The sequence below is a fragment of the Eubalaena glacialis genome, chromosome 20 (assembly GCF_028564815.1).
Source record: "Eubalaena glacialis isolate mEubGla1 chromosome 20, mEubGla1.1.hap2.+ XY, whole genome shotgun sequence".
NCBI classification, from domain to species: domain Eukaryota; kingdom Metazoa; phylum Chordata; class Mammalia; order Artiodactyla; family Balaenidae; genus Eubalaena; species Eubalaena glacialis.
The window spans coordinates 34,428,629-34,450,894 of NC_083735.1; the positions used below are offsets into that span (position 1 = coordinate 34,428,629).

General features: G+C 46.5%; 1 protein-coding gene across 7 annotated transcripts in view; it reads right to left on the bottom strand.

The window, feature by feature from the left end:
• The window catches only part of SLC20A2 (solute carrier family 20 member 2), a 105,067-nt gene that overhangs the window by 40,001 nt on the left and 42,800 nt on the right, over nucleotides 1–22,266 (bottom strand). For all 7 annotated transcript variants that reach the window (XM_061177219.1, XM_061177220.1, XM_061177218.1 and 4 more), the window contains 3 exons: nucleotides 9,057–9,607; nucleotides 3,294–3,434; nucleotides 1,953–2,038 (listed from right to left, as the gene is read on the bottom strand). In XM_061177219.1, coding sequence (XP_061033202.1) covers nucleotides 1,953–2,038; nucleotides 3,294–3,434; nucleotides 9,057–9,345 — 516 coding nt within the window. In that variant the 5' untranslated portion in view covers nucleotides 9,346–9,607. The remainder of the gene's footprint in view (nucleotides 1–1,952; nucleotides 2,039–3,293; nucleotides 3,435–9,056; nucleotides 9,608–22,266) is intronic.

Consider the following 22,266-nt stretch of genomic DNA (forward strand, 5'->3'; position numbering starts at 1 on the left):
TAGATCGACAGAGGATTTTGAAGCAAAAATATGAACCGGGAACTACTGGACGCAGAACTGGCACGTAGGTGTTGCTCAAATAATTCAAACACGGGCTAATTTCTGATGACCGTGTAAGACACTCTTGTACATTGGTATGAGTCTATGACCCACCCATGATAAAAGGAAAATTAGGTGTAAGCCTTGATGTGACCTACAGAAGTCAGGATAAGTACAGACTATCTCACAGGTTCCTACTGTCAAATGCAAACGTGTGCAAATCAAGTACGTTTGCAGAACGTAAACTCATCAAGAACCCGCCGGGAATGTCTCAAGCGGCCACCAGCACTCATCAGGAGGCCTGAGGTGAATGGAAGTGAGATGTCAGGAAAGGAAGAGCTGGGGTGGAAGGCGATTCAGCCGCACGGGAGTCCCGGCCACAGTCACAGGCAGGGCAGGTGAGGAGCAGGTACAAAGGGATGGGCAGGAGCCTGGGATGAGGCACATCACCTCCTGATCTGCCGTGGACCTGCGACAGGAACCCAGGCTGAACTGAAAACGAAACGCTGAGATGCTCACATGCTTACTGCCTCCGCTTCCAAAATGCTGTTTCCTGGGGGACGACAGCTGCTACAGAAAGACTCCCAACCAGTAACTTCTGAAGGCGTAAAGTCTTCAGTTTGCGTGTTGTAACTGAATCACCTTATGTTTTCTCAAATAACCTACTCTTAAAACGCAAATGGCAGCTGTCTCATTGAGACCCGTCTCCGTTCCTCCTCCTGTCTCCCTCCCTCCCTCCCTCCTTCCTTTCCGTCCTTCCCTCCACCCATCACCTGCCCCCCATCCAAGCAGCCATCCCTCCCTCTTAACAGATATTCAACCGGCGTCTCTGAAGGGCTAAGCAGCGCTGGGTGCCGTCTACGCATGCGAAGAGACAGTCACGGTTTCTACTCTCACAGATCTTACAGTCAAATAACGAACAGGGGGCCAAGCAGGAGATAAATCACTGCACAACGACGCGAGTGCAATGATAAGAAGGCAGTGAGCGTGTGGGGATACAGAGGGAGGTACCCAAGCGGAGGCTGGGGCAGGAGCACCTGGGAAGTGACTCCTGGCGGGGGGCAGATGACGGGGGTGCAGGGGGGGCAAGAGTGGGTGGCACCTTCCAAGATGTTACTGGGTCCTAGGACAGCTGGAGCCCCGGAGAAGGGCTGGTAACTTTGTGATCATCCAAGAGACTGAGCCCACCTAGAAGAAGAGCTACGTCTTCAAGCAAGGAGACGGCTGAAGGTAGGCGTGTCCCAATGTGCTCGGCGTGTGCTGAGCGGCCAAGGGCAAGCAGCAGGGCTTATGAAACGCTGCAACAACCCCTTGACAGGCAAATCAAAATGTAACCAAGGTTTTTTTTTGTTTCTTGCCAAGAATACTGATCTCAGTAAGCTTCCATTTTCATCTCATTTTCTTTTTGATAAAAATGTACACACACACACCCCGCCCCCGTAGGTGTTATTTCCTTCTTTTTATCCTATCCTCAAGGATAGGAAGAAAACCAGTGTCTGAAGCTTCCTTTCTCCATTAAAAAACAGAAAAAACACCTTACATTTGGGTGAAGAAATTCTCCAGCTGTTTTTAGTGCTAGTTAATTTCAAAATCCTAACACTATCTTTCTCTATTCTGTTTACTGTTCACAAAATAATTATCTTTCCTTTTTTGAGGTGTGAGCACAGTGCCCAAGAATGCTGACCAATGAACTAAGTCATATGGCAAGACACCTCATGTCCAGTGCTGGTTCTGGGGGAGCCCCTGGGTACTCTACCCACCTCTTCCCGCCTACTGTAGAATAATGTCTAATTCCAACTTCAGGGGGCTGTGCCTTAACAATTATTCCTCTGACCCCTCTCACTATTAATTTCTATTGAGTAGAACCAAAATTAGGTCTAAAACGTAATTAAAAAAATAATAGCCTCACTTACCTTTTTTAAGATGAACATTCTGATCAGTACAAACAGCACACCAGACATGAAACCAGACAACAGCGGAGATATAAACCAAGAAGCAACTGAATAATTAAAAGAAAATCTAATGAATGTTAAAATTCTACATAATTCAGGTCCTATTTATATAATAGCACATACATTAGTAAACATTCCTGGAATTGTTCACCTTAACTCAGAGCCCAACAAACCCACTGCCTTGGCAGACTGACCTCCACACAGGGGTCACCGTCCTCACACACAGACCCCAGGCCACGGCACACACACCACCTCCCAGCTCCGGCCTCCGACGATGGTTCCTCTGATTCCCACTGAGCCCATTCTGCCTGCCCTTCATGCAGCCCCGTCCCTGTGCCAGCTGAAAGGGCCACTGAAAAGGGGACCACCTTCCCTTTCAATTTCCAAGGCCAGCCTGGTACTGTCACCCCGTAGACTCTGGCTGCACACGGGAAACATCTGCAGAGTTTTCAAAAACTAGTTACGTTCTGGGTCCACCCACAGAATTCTGCTTTAAAAGGTTTGGAATGGGGTCTGGGCACTGCTATCTTTAAATTGCTCTCCCAGGTAATTCAAAAGTGCAGCCAGAATCAAGCACCACTGTTCTAGAAGCCTGGGACCTCGGGTGAGTTTCCTGGGATGTCAGGTGAGTTTCCCGGGAGCTCAGGTGAGTTTCCTGGGGTCAGCAGCGTTCCCTGGCAATCTGTGTCCTGCTTGCAGGTCAGGGATCCTGAGGCCACTATGATTCGTAAAAGGATGGAGATGGGCGAGAGAGAGTGTTTTTCACAGCGGGCGTGTTGGTACTTATGGGGCTGAAAGGACTTCCCTCTTACTGAAAAAGTCAGACCCAGGAAGCAGGTTGTCAAACCTCTCCTAACAGTCCCCACTGGGCAGCCCACAACCCAGAAGGAGCGCCAGGCAGACGGGGGGCTCCTGGATGCAGTGGGGTTAAGTAGCGCTAGGCTCACTTCCACGCCTCCCCGTCACCAGGAGCTCTGACTCCTGGACAAGGGTCCAGTTTTTCTCTGCCTACACACTGATTTCAACCAGATAAATTTCTTAACGCCCTGTGAACAACAGATACTGATTTTCAAAGCTGGATGACAATGTAGCATTTGAAAAGAGCATCTGGAGTTAAAAGACTGCATAACAGTTCACAGTCTCTGCTAACAGAAATTTTAAGGGACAACGTCCATAGACCTATCCATATAGGTCTTCTAAACGTTAACATTTAAAGGAAAAAGTATAACAGTGACTATTAATAACATTTACTCTAGAAAATGTAAACTTTCCTTCTTATAGGTAAAAGAAAATGGCAATTACCAATCTTGACCAGCTCCATCCACTGCACACCTTTTGTACCAATTGCGACGAGGGAGAATCCAATGGTGGCCCCAACAATGCAGTGAGTCCCCGAGATCGGGAGCCTCAGGAAGGATGCAATGAGCTGCCAGACGGCGGAGCCTGCAGGTTGAAGATAAAAAACAAAGACAGAAAAAAGTCAGATATACAGCGGGCTGTCTCAAACAGCCACAGAAGGAAGAAACCCAAATTACCGTTCTCCTTCCCAATGCCTCCCTGGGGTTGATTGTCTCTGGATTGTTTCTTTCTTTTCACATCTTTATTGGAATATAATTGCTTTACAATGGTGTGTTAGTTTCTGCTTTATAACAAAGTGAATCAGTTATACATATACATATGTCCCCATATCTCTTCCCTCTTGCGTCTCCCACCCTCCCACCCTCCCTATCCCACCCCTCTAGGTGGTCACAAACCACCGAGCTGATCTCCCTGTGCTATGCAGCTGCTTCCCACTAGCTATCTATTTTACGTTTGGTAGTGTATATATGTCCATGCCACTCTCTCACTTTGTCACAGCGTACCCTTCCCCCTCCCCATATCCTCAAGTCCATTCTCTAGTAGGTCTGTGTCTTTATTCCCGTCTTACCCTTAGGTTCTTCATGACCTTTTTTTTTTTTTTTCTTAGATTCCATATATATGTGTTAGCATACGGTATTTGTTTTTCTCTTTCTGACTTACTTCACTCTGTATGACAGACTCTAGGTCCATCCACCTCACTACAAAAATGGGCAGAAGACCTAAATAGACATTTCTCCAAAGAACATATACAGATTGCCAACAGACACATGAAAGAATGCTCAACATCATTAATCATTAGAGAAATGCAAATCAAAACTACAATGAGATATCATCTGACACCAGTCAGAATGGCCATCATCAAAAAATCTAGAAACAATAAATGCTGGAGAGGGTGCGGAGAAAAGGGAACCCTCTTGCACTCTTGGTGGGAATGTAAATTGATACAGCCACTGTGGAGAACAGTATGGAGGTTCCTTAAAAAACTAAAAATAGAACTACCATACGACCCAGCAATCCCACTACTGGGCATATACCCTGAGAAAACCATAATTCAAAAAGAGTCATGTACCACAATGTTCATTGCAGCTCTATTTACAATAGTCAGGACATGGAAGCAACCTAAGTGTCCATCATCGGATGAATGGATAAAGAAGATGTGGCACACATATACAATGGGATATTACTCAGCCATAAAAAGAAACGAAATTGAGTTATTTGTAGTGAGGTGGATGGATATGGATTGTTTCTTTACAAAGCCCCGAGAGAAGCCACGCAAATAACTTTAGCCAAAGGAACATTCTTCAACACTGAAGGGATAATGCTGACTTATTCAAAGGAAAGTATTTGAAAGTATTTAAAGAGAAGCCTCGTGACGTCAGTTCCTAGTTGCCTTTGTCATGGTTAAGCAAGAGTGCTGGTGATGAGGTGAGTTCTGATGCGAAGTGTGGCCAGGACCAAGCAGGAGACTGGGGACTAATGAACATGGAGAAACAGCAAAGGCTGCGTATTGGCAAAGATTCTGCTGTAGTTACGCCGTTCGGTCACATCATGAGGAGGCTAGATACTGCCTATGTATATTAGTCGGTACAAGAGAGAGTATAAAATACAAACATCAAATCACGATGCTGTACACCTGAAGCCAATATAATGTCACGTCGAATATACCTCAATAAAAACAAAGAGAGAGAGTGTGTGTAATCCCACATTACTTTTCGTAGTTTTGCCTCTCCTGTGAGAAGTAACTATGATATTTAACCCCACGCTGGGCATCTACCCTCAGCCCCTGCCCGGGCGGCTGGGCCTTTTTTGGCCTGCTCCCTCCAGGCCTTCTAATTCTCAGGAGTTAAGAGGATCCCTGGGTTTGGGCTTTGTGTCCTTTTACCTCAATTTCGCCACCCTTTTCTAGGCTTCGTGTTCTTCCAGGCTACAGTTCACTTCAGATATTTTCATAAGCAGATCAAGTTTTGCAGGGAGTATTAAAAGCATGGGCTGGGGAGAGGTCACTTTCGGAAACAGCTGTTGAAAAGCTCACACAGGGCTGCAGGGGACAAAGGGCCTGGCTGATAAGCAGGGCACGGCATTAATCCCAAGTGTTAACTCTGGAAATCTGGCTGCTTGGTAGCAGCATTTTTAAACAGACCCCTGGCATTTTCTCCAAAATCATCTGCGTTCCGGAGGCTCGTGAGAGGTCGTGCAGGTCCCCATTTGCGGAGCGAGGCTGACAGCTGCTCCGGGAGCGCCAGGCAGGCTCACCTTGGCGCCGCAGCGGGCCGTGACCCCAGATCTGCCCCTGAAACGTGTGCTGGGAGGAGGAGGGCCAGCCTTGGGCCGCCAGACCGGTGACGGGCTTGATGGCAGCAGCCAGGCTCCCCCGCGGGCAGTTCTGCAAGCCCGGACAGCTAAGCCCTGGGCTCCTCAGGGACTTGTTGTTTTAAAAATAAAGCCAGAGTTTGGAGCGTGTTTCACACCACAGAACTTAAAAAGCAAATATTCTTACAATAAGTAAAATACCCTAGTGATGTTAAGAGAATGGGATAAACTCACCCACGTGAATTCAGACTATGAGGTTTTCAATCCTGAAAGCCACTCTCCTCTCTCTGGCTGACTTTATAACAGGAGGGTTTGTAAGGAAAGGTAGGGGGATGGGGCTGCCTGAGAGAGGGAGGACGCGGGGGGGGGGGGGGGGGTGGGCGCTGGGGAGCAGGGGACAGAGGGGAGGACGGGGCCTTGCAAGGCGAGAGTGGGCCAGAGGCCCTCCTTGACCTTGGGAATTCCTGGAGGTGAATGGGATTACATTAACGTTAAGAAAAACAGTGGGAAAAAGAGAGAGATTAACCTAAGATAATGATGTCCTGCAATGAAGGAGGGGATTAAGCACAGGATGAGGCTGCCAGACAAAACCTGGGGGAGGTGGAGGTTAAGATGGGTGTCTGAGGCCACAGGCTCCTGGAGGATGAAAGAACGGCAGAGACGGTACAGGTTACGCGGAGGCAAAGAAGACTCAGCACTTCCTAGGGTGGTTCCAGGAGATGGCTCGGTCGTGCTGTCGTGGGTATTTCCACGAAAAGATGGCGCGTTCTGAATTCTCAGTGGATTCTGGGAACCACTGGCGGTTTCATACTAAGTGGATCGACTGTTGCTTTAGGGCTGAGCTAGAGGCCCCGGAGATGCCTTGTTCAGGAAGTGTGGCTGGCATGAACAATTTCTTCTACCCAATCAACTTAACACTACCACAACTTTACCAGCAAGCACAGAGACCCATGGGCTTGGGGTGAAGATTATAAAGAAAAAAGAGAAAAAAAATAAAGAGACAGGGGGAGAAAAGGGACAAAGAAAGGGATGTTGACTTTAAAAGAGGAAGATTGGGAGAACTCAGGCATCTGAAGAGAATCATCTTGGTTTGGGCCAATCATGATTATACTACCATCTTAAAATTCCCCAGTTCCCATGTGCAAGGAACCCAATTTTAAAAGTCTAGGTAACTCTCACCAATTCCCAACAAAATAGGCTTTGAGATCCTTCTAACCACACACCAAAAAAAAAAAGACACCAAAGCAAACAAAATCAAGTTACTCAAGCAAACCCCCCAAATGCTTTGGTTGACCTAAATTTTAGTGGAGCTAAGTATTCTTCATTCTTTGAGTGTAGAGACCAAGGCCAGGGGTGGGAAAACCCAAAAACTGGACAAGTTATGCTGTCTACACGGCAAGTTAGTGGTGACGTGGAGCTCAGCCCACAGGCCTTCCGTCCACCCAGGGCCCTGGGGCAGCCTCACAAACAAATCTCCTCAATAAGCACCACCACTCCCCAAAGGGCTCATCCAACGCAAGGAGAAACCTCTGTTAAAATTGAACTTCATCACTGTATAGCACAGGGAACTCTACTCAATACTCTGTAATGACCTATATGGGAAAAGAATCTACAAAAAGAGCGGATATATGTATATGTATAACTGACTCACTTTACTGTACACCTGAAGCTAACACAACATTGTAAATCAACTACACTCCAATTATAAAATTTAAAAAAAAAAGATTGAACTTCATCAGTGTTTTTCTTTATTTCTCCTCTACTTTCAATATATCTTGTCCGCATCATACCGACTGGCAAAATCTTAATTTCCGCTTGATATGATTACATCTTAGATATTGATCATGACTATTGAGGGTGAATTTGACAAACAACTGTCAAACTGTCAGGGAAACGTCAATTATACCGGACTGTGCTGAGAAGTACATGTCCAGTGAAGGTGAACATTCAATCATTACGGTAGCTGTTGCAGTAAATGATTTTTAATTCTTAAAAATAATGATGAATTAAAGTAATCATGAGCCTTACATCTTTCAAACAACATGTGCAGCTGACAAAGAGGAACTCCTCAGCACATATGACCAGCTTACTGTGCTTTAGTAGTATTTAATTCCTTACTGAGGACATCCATCTTCCAATCAAAGGCCTCAACTACTCTACTTCTCAAACTAACCTGCTGTAACGAAAAGATGATGGGCCATCGTAAACCTGGCAAATGACCTGCACATTCTGGGACTTAAGAAGTGCTGGTGGTGGTAAACCCCTGGGGATCCGTGGGATGTAGCCGTGTTCTTGGTCCACCAGCATCCGGCCTCCCGGTGCAGGGCTCTCCCCACAAAAGCACGTGCCCTGTTGAAAGCAGAAGGTGGCAGGACTCCCTTCTCCCCCCTCTCCCCCACTACCCGTGTAGACACGCCATCTGCTGTGCATCACCTCGACCTAGAGGCAAGCAGAGGAGCTAGCCTGTCGGCTGCACCTAAGGCCCTGCTGCCCGAATCTTCCAGCTCAGCGAGGGCAGCGCCCATGGTGCTGCCAGTGTGGAGTCGCCTCGGGCAGGGGAGGAACCACACGCCCGACACCACCAATAAGAGGTCCTACTGCAAACAGGTGACATACAAGTGATCTTCCAGTGGAAAAGAAAACAAGCGTACTAGATGGAGCTCCCAGGGGTGGAATCAGAAAATCCAAACAAACGCTAACAAAAGGAAGACAAATGACAGAGAAGACCAGAATTTCTTGAAAACACAGTCACTTAAGATTCAATTGGCAACTGCTCTAAAACTTCAACGGAGAATACAAAAGTTAAGGTAATGAATACTGGTTTTGGGCAACCAAGTTTTGAAAACATTACTTCCTAACTGATGAAAAATCTATGAAAAAATAGAAATGAACCTTCAAGGTTTATAAATAAACCTAAGTAAACCTCTCAAACACATTCACTTAGACGTGTTCTTTCTTTAATAACTTTCAAACAGCTTTAAAATGACAAAGAGCTATGCTACAAATATCTTTTTCTGGACTTTATGAAAAGCACTGACTTCGCCCAAATCTATTTGAATAAGCAAGTCTGCCATACATTCAAGGAAAGAAATGGTTGCTTGGTATTTGAACACTGACCAAAATCATAACTGAATTAAAACACAGAGAGCACAAATAAGATATAGTAAATGAGAAATCTGAAAAAGTATACATACATATATATATGGCTGAATCACTTTGCTGTACACCTGAAACGAACGCAACATTGTAAATCAACTGGACTTCAATTAAAGAAATAAAAAAGAACCATCAAACCAGTTTTTGAAAAGTTAAAACAAAAATCTCATTTACGGATATGACAAATGAGAAATGGGTCAGTGGACACACTCCCGCGGGCGGAAAGACGAGGCTACTTACCGACCATGGCACTGACCTCCCCGGCCATGAGCGTCTGCACGGTGTGGTTGTACAGGTTCACGTCGATGATGCCTTTCCGGATGGTCTCTCCGACTTTGGCCCCCAGTAACACCGAGCCGGTGGTTTCAAAGATTGAAGCCAGGATGCAGGCCTGCCTCAGGGTCACCACGCCCGAGCCCACGGCGGTACCGAACGAATTGGCAACATCATTGGCACCCACGGAAAACGCCAAGATAAAAGCTATGAAAAAACCCAAGATGACCATCCACAGATACTCATCCGTGGCCATTTTGGAAAGGGGGCTCCGGGTACTTTTCTTTTGCAGACGTATTTGAAAGCCGCCTAGCCTGAGGTTCAAACGTCGTCAGGCCGAGGGTTCCCGTAAACAATGAGTCTGCTCTGCAAAGTGCCGGATGGCGCTGGAGCTGCACAAACTGCTAGCTGCTGGTTTTCAAACGACTGTCAGGACAGTTCATTGGGTTGTGTTCAGTCAGCGGTAAAACACATTCCATATTTTCCTTCCCAGTCTGGGGAAGCTGTGAGGTCTCCCCCTGCAACAGGAAGAAGACAAAAGAGATCAATTACCCTGAGGAACCGGTGACAACAGTTTGTTCTTTCAGAAAGAAATGTTTGGAAACTGCTGATGGGATCTCACGCTGTCACGTGGCGGATCTGACCATAAAGCAACGCAAGGAAGATTATAATCAGGCTAACTGCCCACCCCACCCCCAGAAAAGCTGATTCTAGAACGTCACAGCGTGAAGCTGCCTTATGATCACAGACTGATAGGAAGTCTTAACACGATACATTTTTATGCAATTTGAAAAATATATGTGGTCTTTATTTTAGAAAGAAAAAATTGCCTTGGATGAGCAAAAGATAAGGAAACGAGAAATTCAGAGTTACAGAGCTTTTCAAATACGTGGACCGTGCCTAATTTCTTGGAGCAGGATGACCCGATGTGGCTCTGTGACACTATGGGGTGTGGCAACTGTCTACCTGACCATTTGCACACCCTGAGCTCAGCAGGCCCGGGTCAGACACGAAGTGACTCTTTCAAAAGGTGACAGGGTGGGAACTGAAGGGGCTCCCAGGGGACAGGGAAGCTGGAGCGAAGCCACCGTGTCAGAGCAAGAGGCAGATCAGGTCACTACGCCCTGCTTCCCACCTCGCTCGGGGAACAGCCAGAGGCCTGACCACAGCCTGGGAGGCCCTCCCAGATCTCCGTGGGGCTCCCCCAGCAGATGTACTTGGGGCACCCCCCGATCTCCTCGGGCCCCCCGACCAGATCTCCTCGGGGCTCCTCCCAGATCTCCTTGGGGCTCCTCCCAGATCTCCTCGGGGCTCCCCACCAGGTCTCCTCGGGGCTCCCCGCCTAGATCTCCTCGGGGCTCCCCCCCAGATCTCCTCGGGGCTCCCCACCAGATCTCCTCAGGCCTCCCCCCACACCCCGCCCGGGCTCACTGACCTCAGCTCCTGCCCACCCCCTCCCCTCACTGGCTCGCTCACCTCAGGGCCTTTGTACCTCCTGGTCCCTCTGCCAGAAACAGCCTCTCTGATGGCTGCACAGCTCACCACCTGCTCCAAGTCCCTCTCTGCCCAGATGTCACCAGAGCAGCCCTCCCTGACCCTGTCGAAGAGCACCCCCCATGCCATTATCCCTCCCTCTCACCTGACCGTTTGTCTTTTCTACTGACCACCTCATTCATTCATTCACACACTCACTCCTGTCTGGCCCCTCACGGGACGCAAGGACTTTGTTGTGTCTCCAGCACACAGACTAGCGCCTGGCACGGGGTAAGCCCTAATCAAGTTGTTGAATAAGTGAAGAAAGAAGCTATTAAACAAATGAAATAACTCTTGCATAGGCTTCCTCCTGGTATGAAGATGTGACACCACAAAATTAATACATGAAGTAAAAATGAAGTAAAAATGAATGAAGTAAAAATGTCACTAAAAGCCTCAGAACGGTGGTGTTCTATTATTATATAGTCAAAGTACCATGTCTGTGCAGTTCCTTTGAGTGGTTCTAGGCATCGGGAATGGTGCCCATAAATGCTTACTGAACTGAATAAAATAGGCTTATACACCACGTCATACACAATATAATGATCAATCAACATTAAGGTTATTTAGAGGAAAAAAAGCAGGACATAAAATTTATGTACCTGTGATTGTCGCAATGTTAAAAGGCATATAAAAGACCAAAAGGTAATCACTAAAATTGTAACAGTGGTTGAGTTTAAGAAGCAGTGTCAGAGATCATTTTTTCCTTTCCTCCAAAAACTGTATACGATGGTGACGTGCTTTTCAAATTAAAATAATACATAAAAAACAAATCAATAAACGTATATTGAGAACCATCTTTTTAAAAAATATAATTCACTAAAATGTGGTGAGTACACATGCTGGGAGGGCAGGGTAGGCAATGCTACAAGGCACACGATGAAATAAAAAATGTGCCCTGACCACCTTCTCATTTTCTAAGCTTTGTAGTCCATGCAATTCTGGAGATTCTGGGCCCAATGGAGACACGGGAAAAGACCACTCTAAAGAGACAACGTTCTATAAATGAAAATACAAAATTAAACCATTCTGGACCAATATTATCTATCTTAAAATATAAAAGAGTTCTAGATGAAAGCTCATCTGTCAGGTTAGGTGGCCCAGAGGGCCAACAAGGACAATGCTCAACAGATATTTACTGCATGCCCCCGCGTGCCCGTCACGAGGAAGATGCTGAGCGATGATGGACGGGGTCCTGCACGTGCGCGGCGCTCCCATCCAGGGAGGGAAACAGATGCTCATCGACAAACACACGTCAGACCATCAGCTGCAGCCGATGCTACGGAGGCAGGAGGCTCTCGCTGCACGTGCAGCATCACGAGTGCACGGATGGGGGCAAGGCCTGGTCTGCGTGGGCAGGAGACGGTCCCCTGCCATCTAAGGATGGGGGGTCAACCCGCGACTGGGGGAGGCGTTCCAGGCGGTTCCCAGCTGGGAAGGAGCGGGATGAGGGGAGGGGACCGGTGGCAGCGGGGGTGAGGGGCCCACGACGGAAGCTGAGCTGGACCATATTAAAGACTGTGGTCACCGACTAACAACAGGGGGCGCTGAAAGGGTGCTGACATGCTCAAACCCTCCTTCTGGGAGGCCCCCTGGCCACAGTGGGAAGAGGGGACACGATGGAGGCCGGGGTGGACGTGGGGAGACTGCCTACGAGGCCCCTGCACGGCGCAGACGGCGTGTCCTGAGCCCGGGGCAGGGGTGGTGACAGGGGAAGAGAAGTGATGCAAAGAAGCCAACCGTGGCGTTGCCAACAGCGGTGGAGAGAGGAGAGCTGGCGCCTACCTGTGGAGCTGGGCTGAAAAGTCACTGAGCAGGGTGTGTTTTCCCTTCTGCACTGTACTTGGTTTTGTTTGCCGGTGGCCGGATGGTGTCTGAGCACAGCTCGTGGCTGGACATGGCACACACAGGGGTGAAGGCAGCTCAGCAGCGATGCCCTCAGCCCAGCTTTGCTTGGAGTGAGGCGTTTCATTGTTTTTATGGTCCCCCTGGCACCATTTCAGAGCAGGGATTCCCTCTCCTACTTAGATGACCTTAGATAACGTATTTCTACAACTGTGTCTATGTTTTCTCCTTCACACTCAAACCCTCAGCCAACCAGCTTAAGTCCAAAAGCAGCTGGTTGAGGAGAAATGCTTGCCCCTTTTCTGAGACCAGATGATTTCTATCTTGCATGATATTTACCCGGCCAGTTTCTTATTGCCAAGTACCAACACCCTGACTTTCTCCATTGATTTTTATCAAATTTGAGCAAAATACAGACCTTAAATAACCACACAATCTGCTCTTTGGAAAAAGATAGCAACGCCGCTGAAACCGAGACCTCGGCGGGCCAGAGGACCACTGTGCAGGAGGCCACAGTGGGAGTTTGCCAAGAACACGGCCCAAATTCAGAGCGGCTGAGGCCCGACCAGGATGCCGTCGGGGAGTGCTGGTGTCTCAAAGTAGGATTTTGAAGGGAGGTGATCACATCAGTGGGGAAATCTGACTTATTCAATAAATGATGCTGGGACAACGTGCTAGCTGCTAACTATCTGGAAGGAAGAAAAAAGTGAGATCCCTACCTCACACCAAGTTAAAGATTTAAATGTAAAAACTGAAACCTGAAGAAAATTAGAACATAGGTAAATATTTACTTAACATTGGGATGGGGAAGCCTAGACATGACATTGAAGGCGGTTAATGGAAAGAATCAACACATGTGAGTTCACGGGAGTCCTGCAGCTGGAGACGGAGGAATCTGAGGTGTGGAAGCATCACTTGGAAATGCCTCTTCTCGTCCTCAGCAATGGTTCTCAACAAGGGGCAGTGCTGTTTGGAACCTCCAGCAAATGCCTTGTTCCTTCTAACTCTCCTAGGAGGGCTTTTCTGAAAAAGGTCAGGACGAGGTGGGGGGAGGTTGGAACAAGCTTCCTCTTTCCCTCTCCTTCCCCGAGTGTGAAAGCCCCTAAATGGCCGGGATTCACAGGACTGAAGGTTACGAGATAGTCGTCAGTTTTCAGATGCCATCAACCTCCTGCACTGGAGGAACAGAGCCCTTCAACTGTTTGACTTATTGCAGGAGGTACTGAGGGTTTCACAAGCTGTGTCCGAAGCGCGTCCTGTTCACAAGATCCCGTCTTTCCTCAGTGCCTTCTGAACCAGCTGCTCAGCTCGGCTCTCCTGCCCTCGTGTCTGGGCCTTCGGCTCTGAGTGAGTCCTCCTCAGGGCTCCTGAGTTGAGGCTTATAGATTCTCTTCTTCCACGAGCATCCGCCTCAACTCTCCCTTACACCCTCTTCCCCACCCTAGAAACCGGAATGTTAAAGGAAGGGTGAAAACAAACGTTCTCAGGATATTTCTAGTCACGTTTGTATGCTGTTTAAAAACAGCAATGTTGCTGAGTTGTAGCGCTTAATAGACATTTGTGCACAGAGGAGCTTGGGTGGGAGGGTCCTGCTCTGAAATGCTGCCAAAGGCGACACCCGAGGAGACCCCTGACCCTTCCAGCAAAGGTGCTGCTCCAGCCCCCCTCCCCCCTGCACACCTCCCCCCCCCCAGCCTGGGGTCTAACCATCTCCCCAGTCGGGCTACCAGCCCCAGACAACCAGGTCGGTGGCAGACTGTGGCATGTACAGGAGCTCAGACCCACGCAGAAAAGAATCCCAAAGATGACTGTTGGCTTCTTCCCCAAGCACACACCTCTTTTGATCAATTCATGTGCCAATTTCAAGCTCAGCTTTTTAAAGAACACCTCTCATCCTGCAGGATGCTTACTGAGCTGCCCTTACATTTCACCCGATAACTTCGCAGTCCTTCTCCTGTCCCTATGATGCAGAAGGAATTCAATACATCTATAAAATGTCTTATTTCCTGGGTCGGCTAGGAAACAGCGTAAGTAGGGCAAGGTCCTACTTGATGAGGCTTAATCTCATTTACTGACATGAGCTGAGTCATAATTAATAGTTGCTTACATCCTCCAGCTTGATACACTCAAAAGCAGATACGAGGAGAGTATCCACTGTGCTGCTTCTGGGCTGTGAGGATCTTTTCCCTGACACTCACGGGCCACACCCAGGCCAGGCCCTCCCTTTGACAGACGACGGGAAGAAGCAAGGTCCCCCATGCAGAGAACCTGGGGCTCTGAAGTAATTTTCCAACACCTCCCCTGAGGCCCAAGTGCTTCACACATACCCTCTGAAAATGTATCACCTGCTCTCCCAGAAACCGGGGCTGGATCTTGAATTCTGACACTTAAGTCGAAATATCTCTTCAGGGGCACGATGTAAAATCCAGTAACCCTCTGCTACATGTGGGTGAGCCTGACTAGTAAGACAAAGAAACTACTAGCTTTTCCTGGTAACATTTAAATACGGGAGATTCACTTTTGGAATCTTATGACTTGCAGAGAACAGTACAGCAGAAGCATTTTTCTTTCACCATTCAGGATGTAGATCTTGTCATAAGGAGTTTCTATTAACAACATCATTTTTGAGTAGCTCACGAAAACATCGACTGCACACGCTTCAATGTTAAAAAGACAGTTTAAAAAGTAATAGCATATTTAGGGCAGAAAACGCTGAGTTTCACATTTTCACACGAATGATAAAAAATGGAAACATTACTAGAATGGGTCTGAAACTGGCCTCCGCCCCCTTTAAACGGCATATTCACAGATAAGCGGAGCGGCCCTGGGAGCAGAGAGGCCTGGAGAAAGGCAGGCGGATGCTGTTCCGAGGACGGCAGAGGCAGGGGGACGGGCAGAGGGGACGAGGAGGGGAGAAGAGGGAGAAAATGACGTCGGAAGGAAAGGTGACAACGCAGCCAGAGGTTAGGCACCACCTGGAACAGGGGTTTGGAGGCAGAGGGTGCAGGTAACAGAGGCAGGAGGAGCAGGTGTCCTCGCTGGGGACTGAGCATGGACACAGAGCCTGGAAACAATGACGTACGACGTACAAAGTGAACGACGCGGGACTTCCCTGGTGGCGCAGTGGCTAAGCCTCTGCGCTCCCAATGCAGGGGGCCCGGGTTCCATCCCTGGTCGGGGAACTGGATCCTGCATGCACGCCGCAACTAAGGAGCCTGCCTGCCGCAGCTAAGACCTGGTGCAACCAAATAAATTAAAAAAAAAAAAAACGGAACGACGCAAACTGGAACAGAAGTGGCCAGGACGTCGGCCAACAGATGCGGCCCCTGCCCAGCCCTGTGTGTCCTTCGCCTCCTCCTTTTCTCTCTGCTATTAGAAAGGAGCATTTGTTTCTCCTGCCCGGAGAAGGGGAAAGAGCACAGGACCAGTCAGGGCCCCGGGTCCATGCCACTCCAGCCTGCTCCTGGCTCCACAGCCCTGGGCAAGTCATATCAACGCCTCATCTGAAAAGTGGGAAGAACAGCACACAGCGTGGTGGTGGGTGAAGGCCCCCAGCTCAGCGCCACGGATCCACACGCGGCGACCTGCTGTTACTGGCAGATAAAGCCCTGGGCAGTGGTCAGGAAACCTGAAGCCCAAGCCTGGCTCTGCTAATAACTAGCAACGTGACCATGGGTAAGTCCCATCTCACCATCTGCAAAGGGGGACAGTAGTAGCAAATCTAATGCATGCAAAGTGTTTTGTAAGTTGCGGTTAGCCTCAAGCAGCTTGAAGTTATGGTATCACTGTAGTCACAGGAATTGGAACAGCGTGAGGTTCCCAAATCCTTCTAGAAGGATCTTTCTCACTCGCATGCTCCCGTCTCCCTCCGGTGCTGCTCTTCTTCCTCGATGTGCCGACTCTGGCCTTGTCTTTGCTTGAAGACGGACATACACTGTTAAGGCACAGGAGCTTCTTTGAGGGGTGGAGGGAGGTGAAGCGGTAGAGAAAAAAGAACCCTAAAAGGTACGAAGAGAAAAAATCCACACAAAATGGTAAAGCCACTTTGGAAAACAATTTGGTGGTTTCTTATACAATAAAGCGTACAAGCCAGCAGTCCCATTCTGAGGTGTATTTACCCAAGAGAAATGGAAACACACGTCTACACAGGAAACTTTCTGTTCTCTCTGTCGAGTATGGTGGTGGTTACACTACTATGCATGTGTGTCAAAACTCATGGAACTGTACGCTTACAACTGGTGGGCTGGACTGTATATAAATTATGCCTCAATCAAGCTGATTAGAAAATAACACTGGAATATATAAATAGGTGAGGTGATGGATGCATTAATTAACGAGATGGCAAGAATCCTTTCGCAATGTAGATGTACAAATACATATCAAATCATCACGGCGTACACTTTAAATTGTTAACATTTAAATGGTAGTATTTTACCATTTTATTCGTCAATTATATCTCAACAGAGCTGAGGAAAAAAAGAAGGAAAACAACAGGGTCATCTTGGATATTTTCCCTTCCTGTACCACGACACTGTCCCCCCAACCCCCAAGTCCCCTAGGATAAGGTATAAAAGTTAAATAGCTAAAAACAGAAAGAAAGAGCCACTCCCTTACCTGAGGAAAGAAGGAACATTCCACTCAGACACAGTAAAACCGGCCAGTGCAACCAACGGAGCCAGGGGTCAGGGGCAGGCTGTCACCCTTGCTCCAAACAATGGTGTCGAGAAGCAAAGAGCACACCAGATCAGAGAAGGAGGCTGCACTGCACAGGGAAAGCCCACAGAAAGGGGCTCAGACACAGCTTTTCCGAGGCCAGAGACGAGAGAGGAAGGCCTGCTGCTGGGAGAGCCTGCTGACCGCCCTTCAAGATGGGCACTTAGTGCCTCCACAGAGAAAAGAACAGCTGGCCTTCCCGTGGAGATAAGTCTCCATCAGTTCCGCAGGACCCAAAAAGAGGTACCCTTCAAGAGCATTCAAGGTTAGGGCAAATCTAAGCATTTCAGCTGAAAATCACTTCTGTGGAGGGCCACAGACTGCAGGTGCTTTAAATCTGAACTTGCGGACATCTCATGTACCAAAGCTTCCAGGAGGTCAGTTACAGTAGATGAGAGCATGAGATAATAAAAGTGTCACCTTGTTTGCAACTCCAATACCAAACTCGAAAATCAGTCCAGTAATGTCATCTCCCAAAAGTACAGTCAGAAATGATTTACACAGTTCCGAGCAACGGTGTTTATTTTCATATGAGGAACGGTGCTTGTACACTTGCCAGGCTGGGCCAGAGGCAGGGTTACCCCAGTCCTCTACCTTGAATGAGGAGGACTCAGGTAGGGAATGGTGTACTTTATGACATCAGTCTCAAAAGTTCAAGAAAACAAGTAAATAATTTAAAATGTGAATAAATACTCATGTACAAAGATGTTTATTAACAGGGTCATTTATAATGATCATGAAAAAGAGGAAACCACCTAACTGTCCCCAGACAGGAGAACGGCTGCGGAAACACGGGTGACTTCTAAAGACGAAATATTATGTAGTCACTAAAATGGTGTAACTTGAGAGTTTTACATGACATTGGAACATAGTAATAATGCTAAGTGAAAAATCAGTACACAAAATGGCCTGGGCCATATTTCAATCGTGTTTAAGAATGCACCGGGGGCTGAGGGACTAAAGAAACACGCCCAGTAAGAGCGACTCTCTCTAGGTGTTCTTCACATTTTTTGATATTATGAAAATTGTCTACAATGAGCCATTACTACTTTTATCAATTAAAAAAAAAAACCTTCAAACACTACAAGTACTTTTTTTTTAAAGTTAGGCATGTACAACCAAAACATGCTTAATTTTTCCTAGTAAAGAAAATGAATTTCATATGAATCTGTCTGTTTTCAGCCTAGGCCTCTCAGACAATTCTTTCTTCCTTACGACCCACAACTTAAGATGCAGAATACGTCTTCTGTTCTCTTCATTTATCTTATCTTTGTTTTTCACTTTCAAGGCTGTCCCTTCGTTGTGGTGTCTGAGTCCTCGGTGGATAGGTCTCTGCATGGTTTGGGGCCTCGATGTGCAGGAGTCTAAAGGTTCCTCCTCGGTCACACTTGCTTTTTCTCTGGATTCTTTCTTCAGCCTTCTCATGCTCCTCTGGAGGCTTTGGCCATCAGGACTGAACTTCACCCAAAGAATAAGAAAATTTCCTGCTGGTCCAAGTACTTCACAGTAGTTGAGGTTAATGTTTACAAGAAACAACCTATGATGAACTCTTTTAGCCTGTCTTGGTTCACAGAATTAGAGAATCATAAAACATTGGATCTGAAGGGACTTTTAGAAGTTATCTATTCCAATTTTGGTCCTTCTGAAGATGTGACTGTCCTAACTGAGAGTACAGCTTGTGATTATCCACTTACTACGTAGGCGGCGCTCAAACGAAACCCGTGTGAAGGCAGCGGAAGTGATGCCCCTGGCTGACATGCATCGGGCTTTCTTAATGACCCTACTCCTGACCCCGGGGGTTGGGATACCTTGAGGTCCTGGCCTCAGCCAGGGGTGGGGAGGCAGAGACCATGGAGAAAGAGCAGAGGGTGATAAAGAGAGTGGGTTACCAAGAAGGCTGCAGAGCCTGCACCCTGGAACGTTTTCAGGGTCAGCTGATGTCTCAAGTGCTGTCCAGCTCCATTATTTTACATCATCCAGAGACCACAGGGCCGGGAAGAGGCAGTTTAGCCTGGAACTATGAACCACAGGATTGTCCTGCGGGGAGAGGGAGTGGAAATTTCTGACCCTCTCCTGAGCAGTGCAGTCAACGGCCTTCATGAATTTATGGAACATGAACAAACTTATTTTGGTCCTCTAGCTACAGTTTCCACTGCAGAGCCTGTGGGCTCAGCCCTTCTGTACCAGGCCCCATTCCGGATATATTCACTCTCCCTCCTGCATTTTTGTCATTCTGACATTTAAATTTCTTGTTGGCTCATAAAGCGTGTGTGTTATTCAGATGTTTTCCACACAGCCTTTTGCTCCCTGGGAAGGCACTGTCTAAACCTAGGAAGTAAAAATATTTTCTAAAGGATGAAAAAATAAAAGCAAAATTAATTCAAATGAATTAAAAGTTAAAGGAGTCAGGATGATTTGGCCTGAAGAAGGGAAGATTTAGGAGGTCCTACATGACTTACATGAAAAATATTTCTTAAAAACGGAAAGACGGCCTCAGGAGGCATAAGTGCTAGTTTCCTGGAGGTGTTCAAATGGGATCTGAATGACTGAGTGGTGGGTTAGAGCAACAAAGCCCCTACCTATTGTTTCCATTTTAAACGGATAATTCAGTGATTCCATGAAAAGGTTACCAAAAGGAAATACATTATCAGCCACTCTTTACCCAGTTGGAGATACAGCAAACACTCTTTCCAACGACAGGCGAATGGATAGACAAGATGTGGCACATACATACAATGGAATATTACTCAGCCATAAAAAGGAACGAAATTGGGTCATTTGTAGACACGTGGATGGACCTAGAGTCTGTCATACAGAGTGAAGTAAGCCAGAAAGAGAAAAGCAAGTATCGTATATCAACGCATACGTGTGGAACCTAGAAAAATGGTACAGATGAACCTATTTGCAGGGCAGGAATAGAGACGTAGACGTAGAGAATGGACATGTGAACACAGAGGGGGAAGGGGAGGGTGGGACGAATTGGGAGATTAGGTTTGACATAAATACACTACCATGTGTAAGTAAAATAGATAGCTAGTGGGAACCTGCTGTATAGCACAGGGAGCTCAGCTCAGTGCTCTGTGACGACCTAGAGGGGTGGGATGGGGGCTAGGGGGTGGGAGGGAGGTCCAAGAAGGAGAGGATATAGGTATACATAGAGCTGATTCACTTTGTTATACAGCAGAAACTAACACAACACTGTAAAGCAATTAGACTCCAATTAAAAAAAAAAGTCTTTCATTGTAATAAGAAAAACTACACTCAGGAGGAAAAAACTTTGTAACTGAATGGGTTGCCACACACTGCAATAAGCTCTCACTGGAAATGTGGAACTACTTGCAGTGAAGATTTGAAAAAGATCTGAAAAATAGATTATTACCATCTTGCGGAGTGTTTTAGGTGCAATACTGCTTGAAAGCCAGGGACTAGAACAGCTGAGCTTTACACATTTTCTCCCACTCCAAGACAGAAGTGGCTTCTGTACGTTTTTCCCTTTCTGTAGGCACTATAGACAGATTCCCTCCAAATATTCTAGGTAAATTTTTTTCTTCACTCCTAACCAAAAATAGATGCATTTTCATGAGCAAATCACTTAACATCCCTTCTATCAACTGGCAAACCTAGGATCACTTGTTCCAGTTCTGTGCCCTGAAGTGTTGGGCTGCTTGGCTAAGTTCCAGGAACTATATTAGGGAAATACTTTCCCTTCAGCCGCAGTTTAAAATGGAACTATGTATATAAATAGATATCTTGGTTCTTACATATTTATTTGCTAATTCTGTTCCAAGTGTAATGGAAGCTCAATAAAAATGTGAATGACACAAAAACATTGATTCCTGATACCACTACATATTATTTCTATTAATGAAACATTAATATATAAATAGAAGAGTTGATAGATATATAAATATATATAGAAGAGTATAAATAGAAGAGTTGATAGATGAAGATTATTATCTTAAGTATTTTCCATGCTCAACTTATAGCCCCATATTTCTTGTTCTCATTCCAGAGGTTCTTAAGCAATAGTTCTTAGGCAGCAGAAGCAAGAGAGGACAGATAACTATTAAAATGATTTAGTCGGACTTTTTGGGATGTAGCAAAGTCTGTTCAAGGCTCTGAAGTGCCTCATCAGAAGGCTGCAAACTTGATTCAGTTCCACCAGTAAGTGCAAAAGAGCAGTGTAAGTAGCCTAAACAAGGCAATAAGTCCATAAATTGTTCATCTGGTTTGTAAGTCAGGTGAAAATTTAGCAGTTCTTCATATCTCTGAGACTATGGAATTAAAGTCCTGTTACTAAATTAAGAAACCATAAGCATTTACTTGATATCACCTTCAAAGAACCACGGAGATAGAAGTTAAAAAATATAAAAGAGATAAGACAGTTTATAAGATTTCTTTGAAAATTATTTCCCGATTCTGAGAGTACTCCTGGCACTTCATTCCTTATGCATGATTAAGATAAACTTTCTTGGGCAAGTCACTAGCTCCCTTTGCCTCAGTTTTTCCTTCAGAAAACTTAGAGCTGGGGAGGATGCTTTGATGTGAACATAAAGGGCTTTCTTATAATAACCAGAAAGCAACCAGATAGAAGCTACTCTTTAGTAATGTTTTGAATCAGTTAAGAAAAATATGTAATTATACTGTCTTTTATCATTACCTACTTAATTACCCTTACTGGAGTTCATGTGTATATTCAAAGTGCTGTCTTGTGTCACTTCCTTTCAGCCTAATGAACTTCTTTTAGTATTTCTTGTAAGGCAGATCTGCTAGGAGGGGATTCTCTCAGTTTTCATTTACTTGAGAATGTTTTTATTTCAAAAGACAGCTCTGCAGGATGCAGGACTCTCTCAGCACTTTCACACGTCTTCTCACTGCCTGCGGGCCTCCACTGTTCCTGATGAGACGTCAGCTGTAGTCTTGGTGGGCTTCCCTCATACTCCACAAGTCACTTCTCCCTTGCTGCTTTCCGATTGTCTCACTTTCAAAATTTTGACTATAATACGTCTGAGTGTGGATCTCTTTGTGTCTATCCTCGTTGGCGTTTGTTAAGCATTCCGGCTGTGTAGGTTAGTGTTTTTCATCA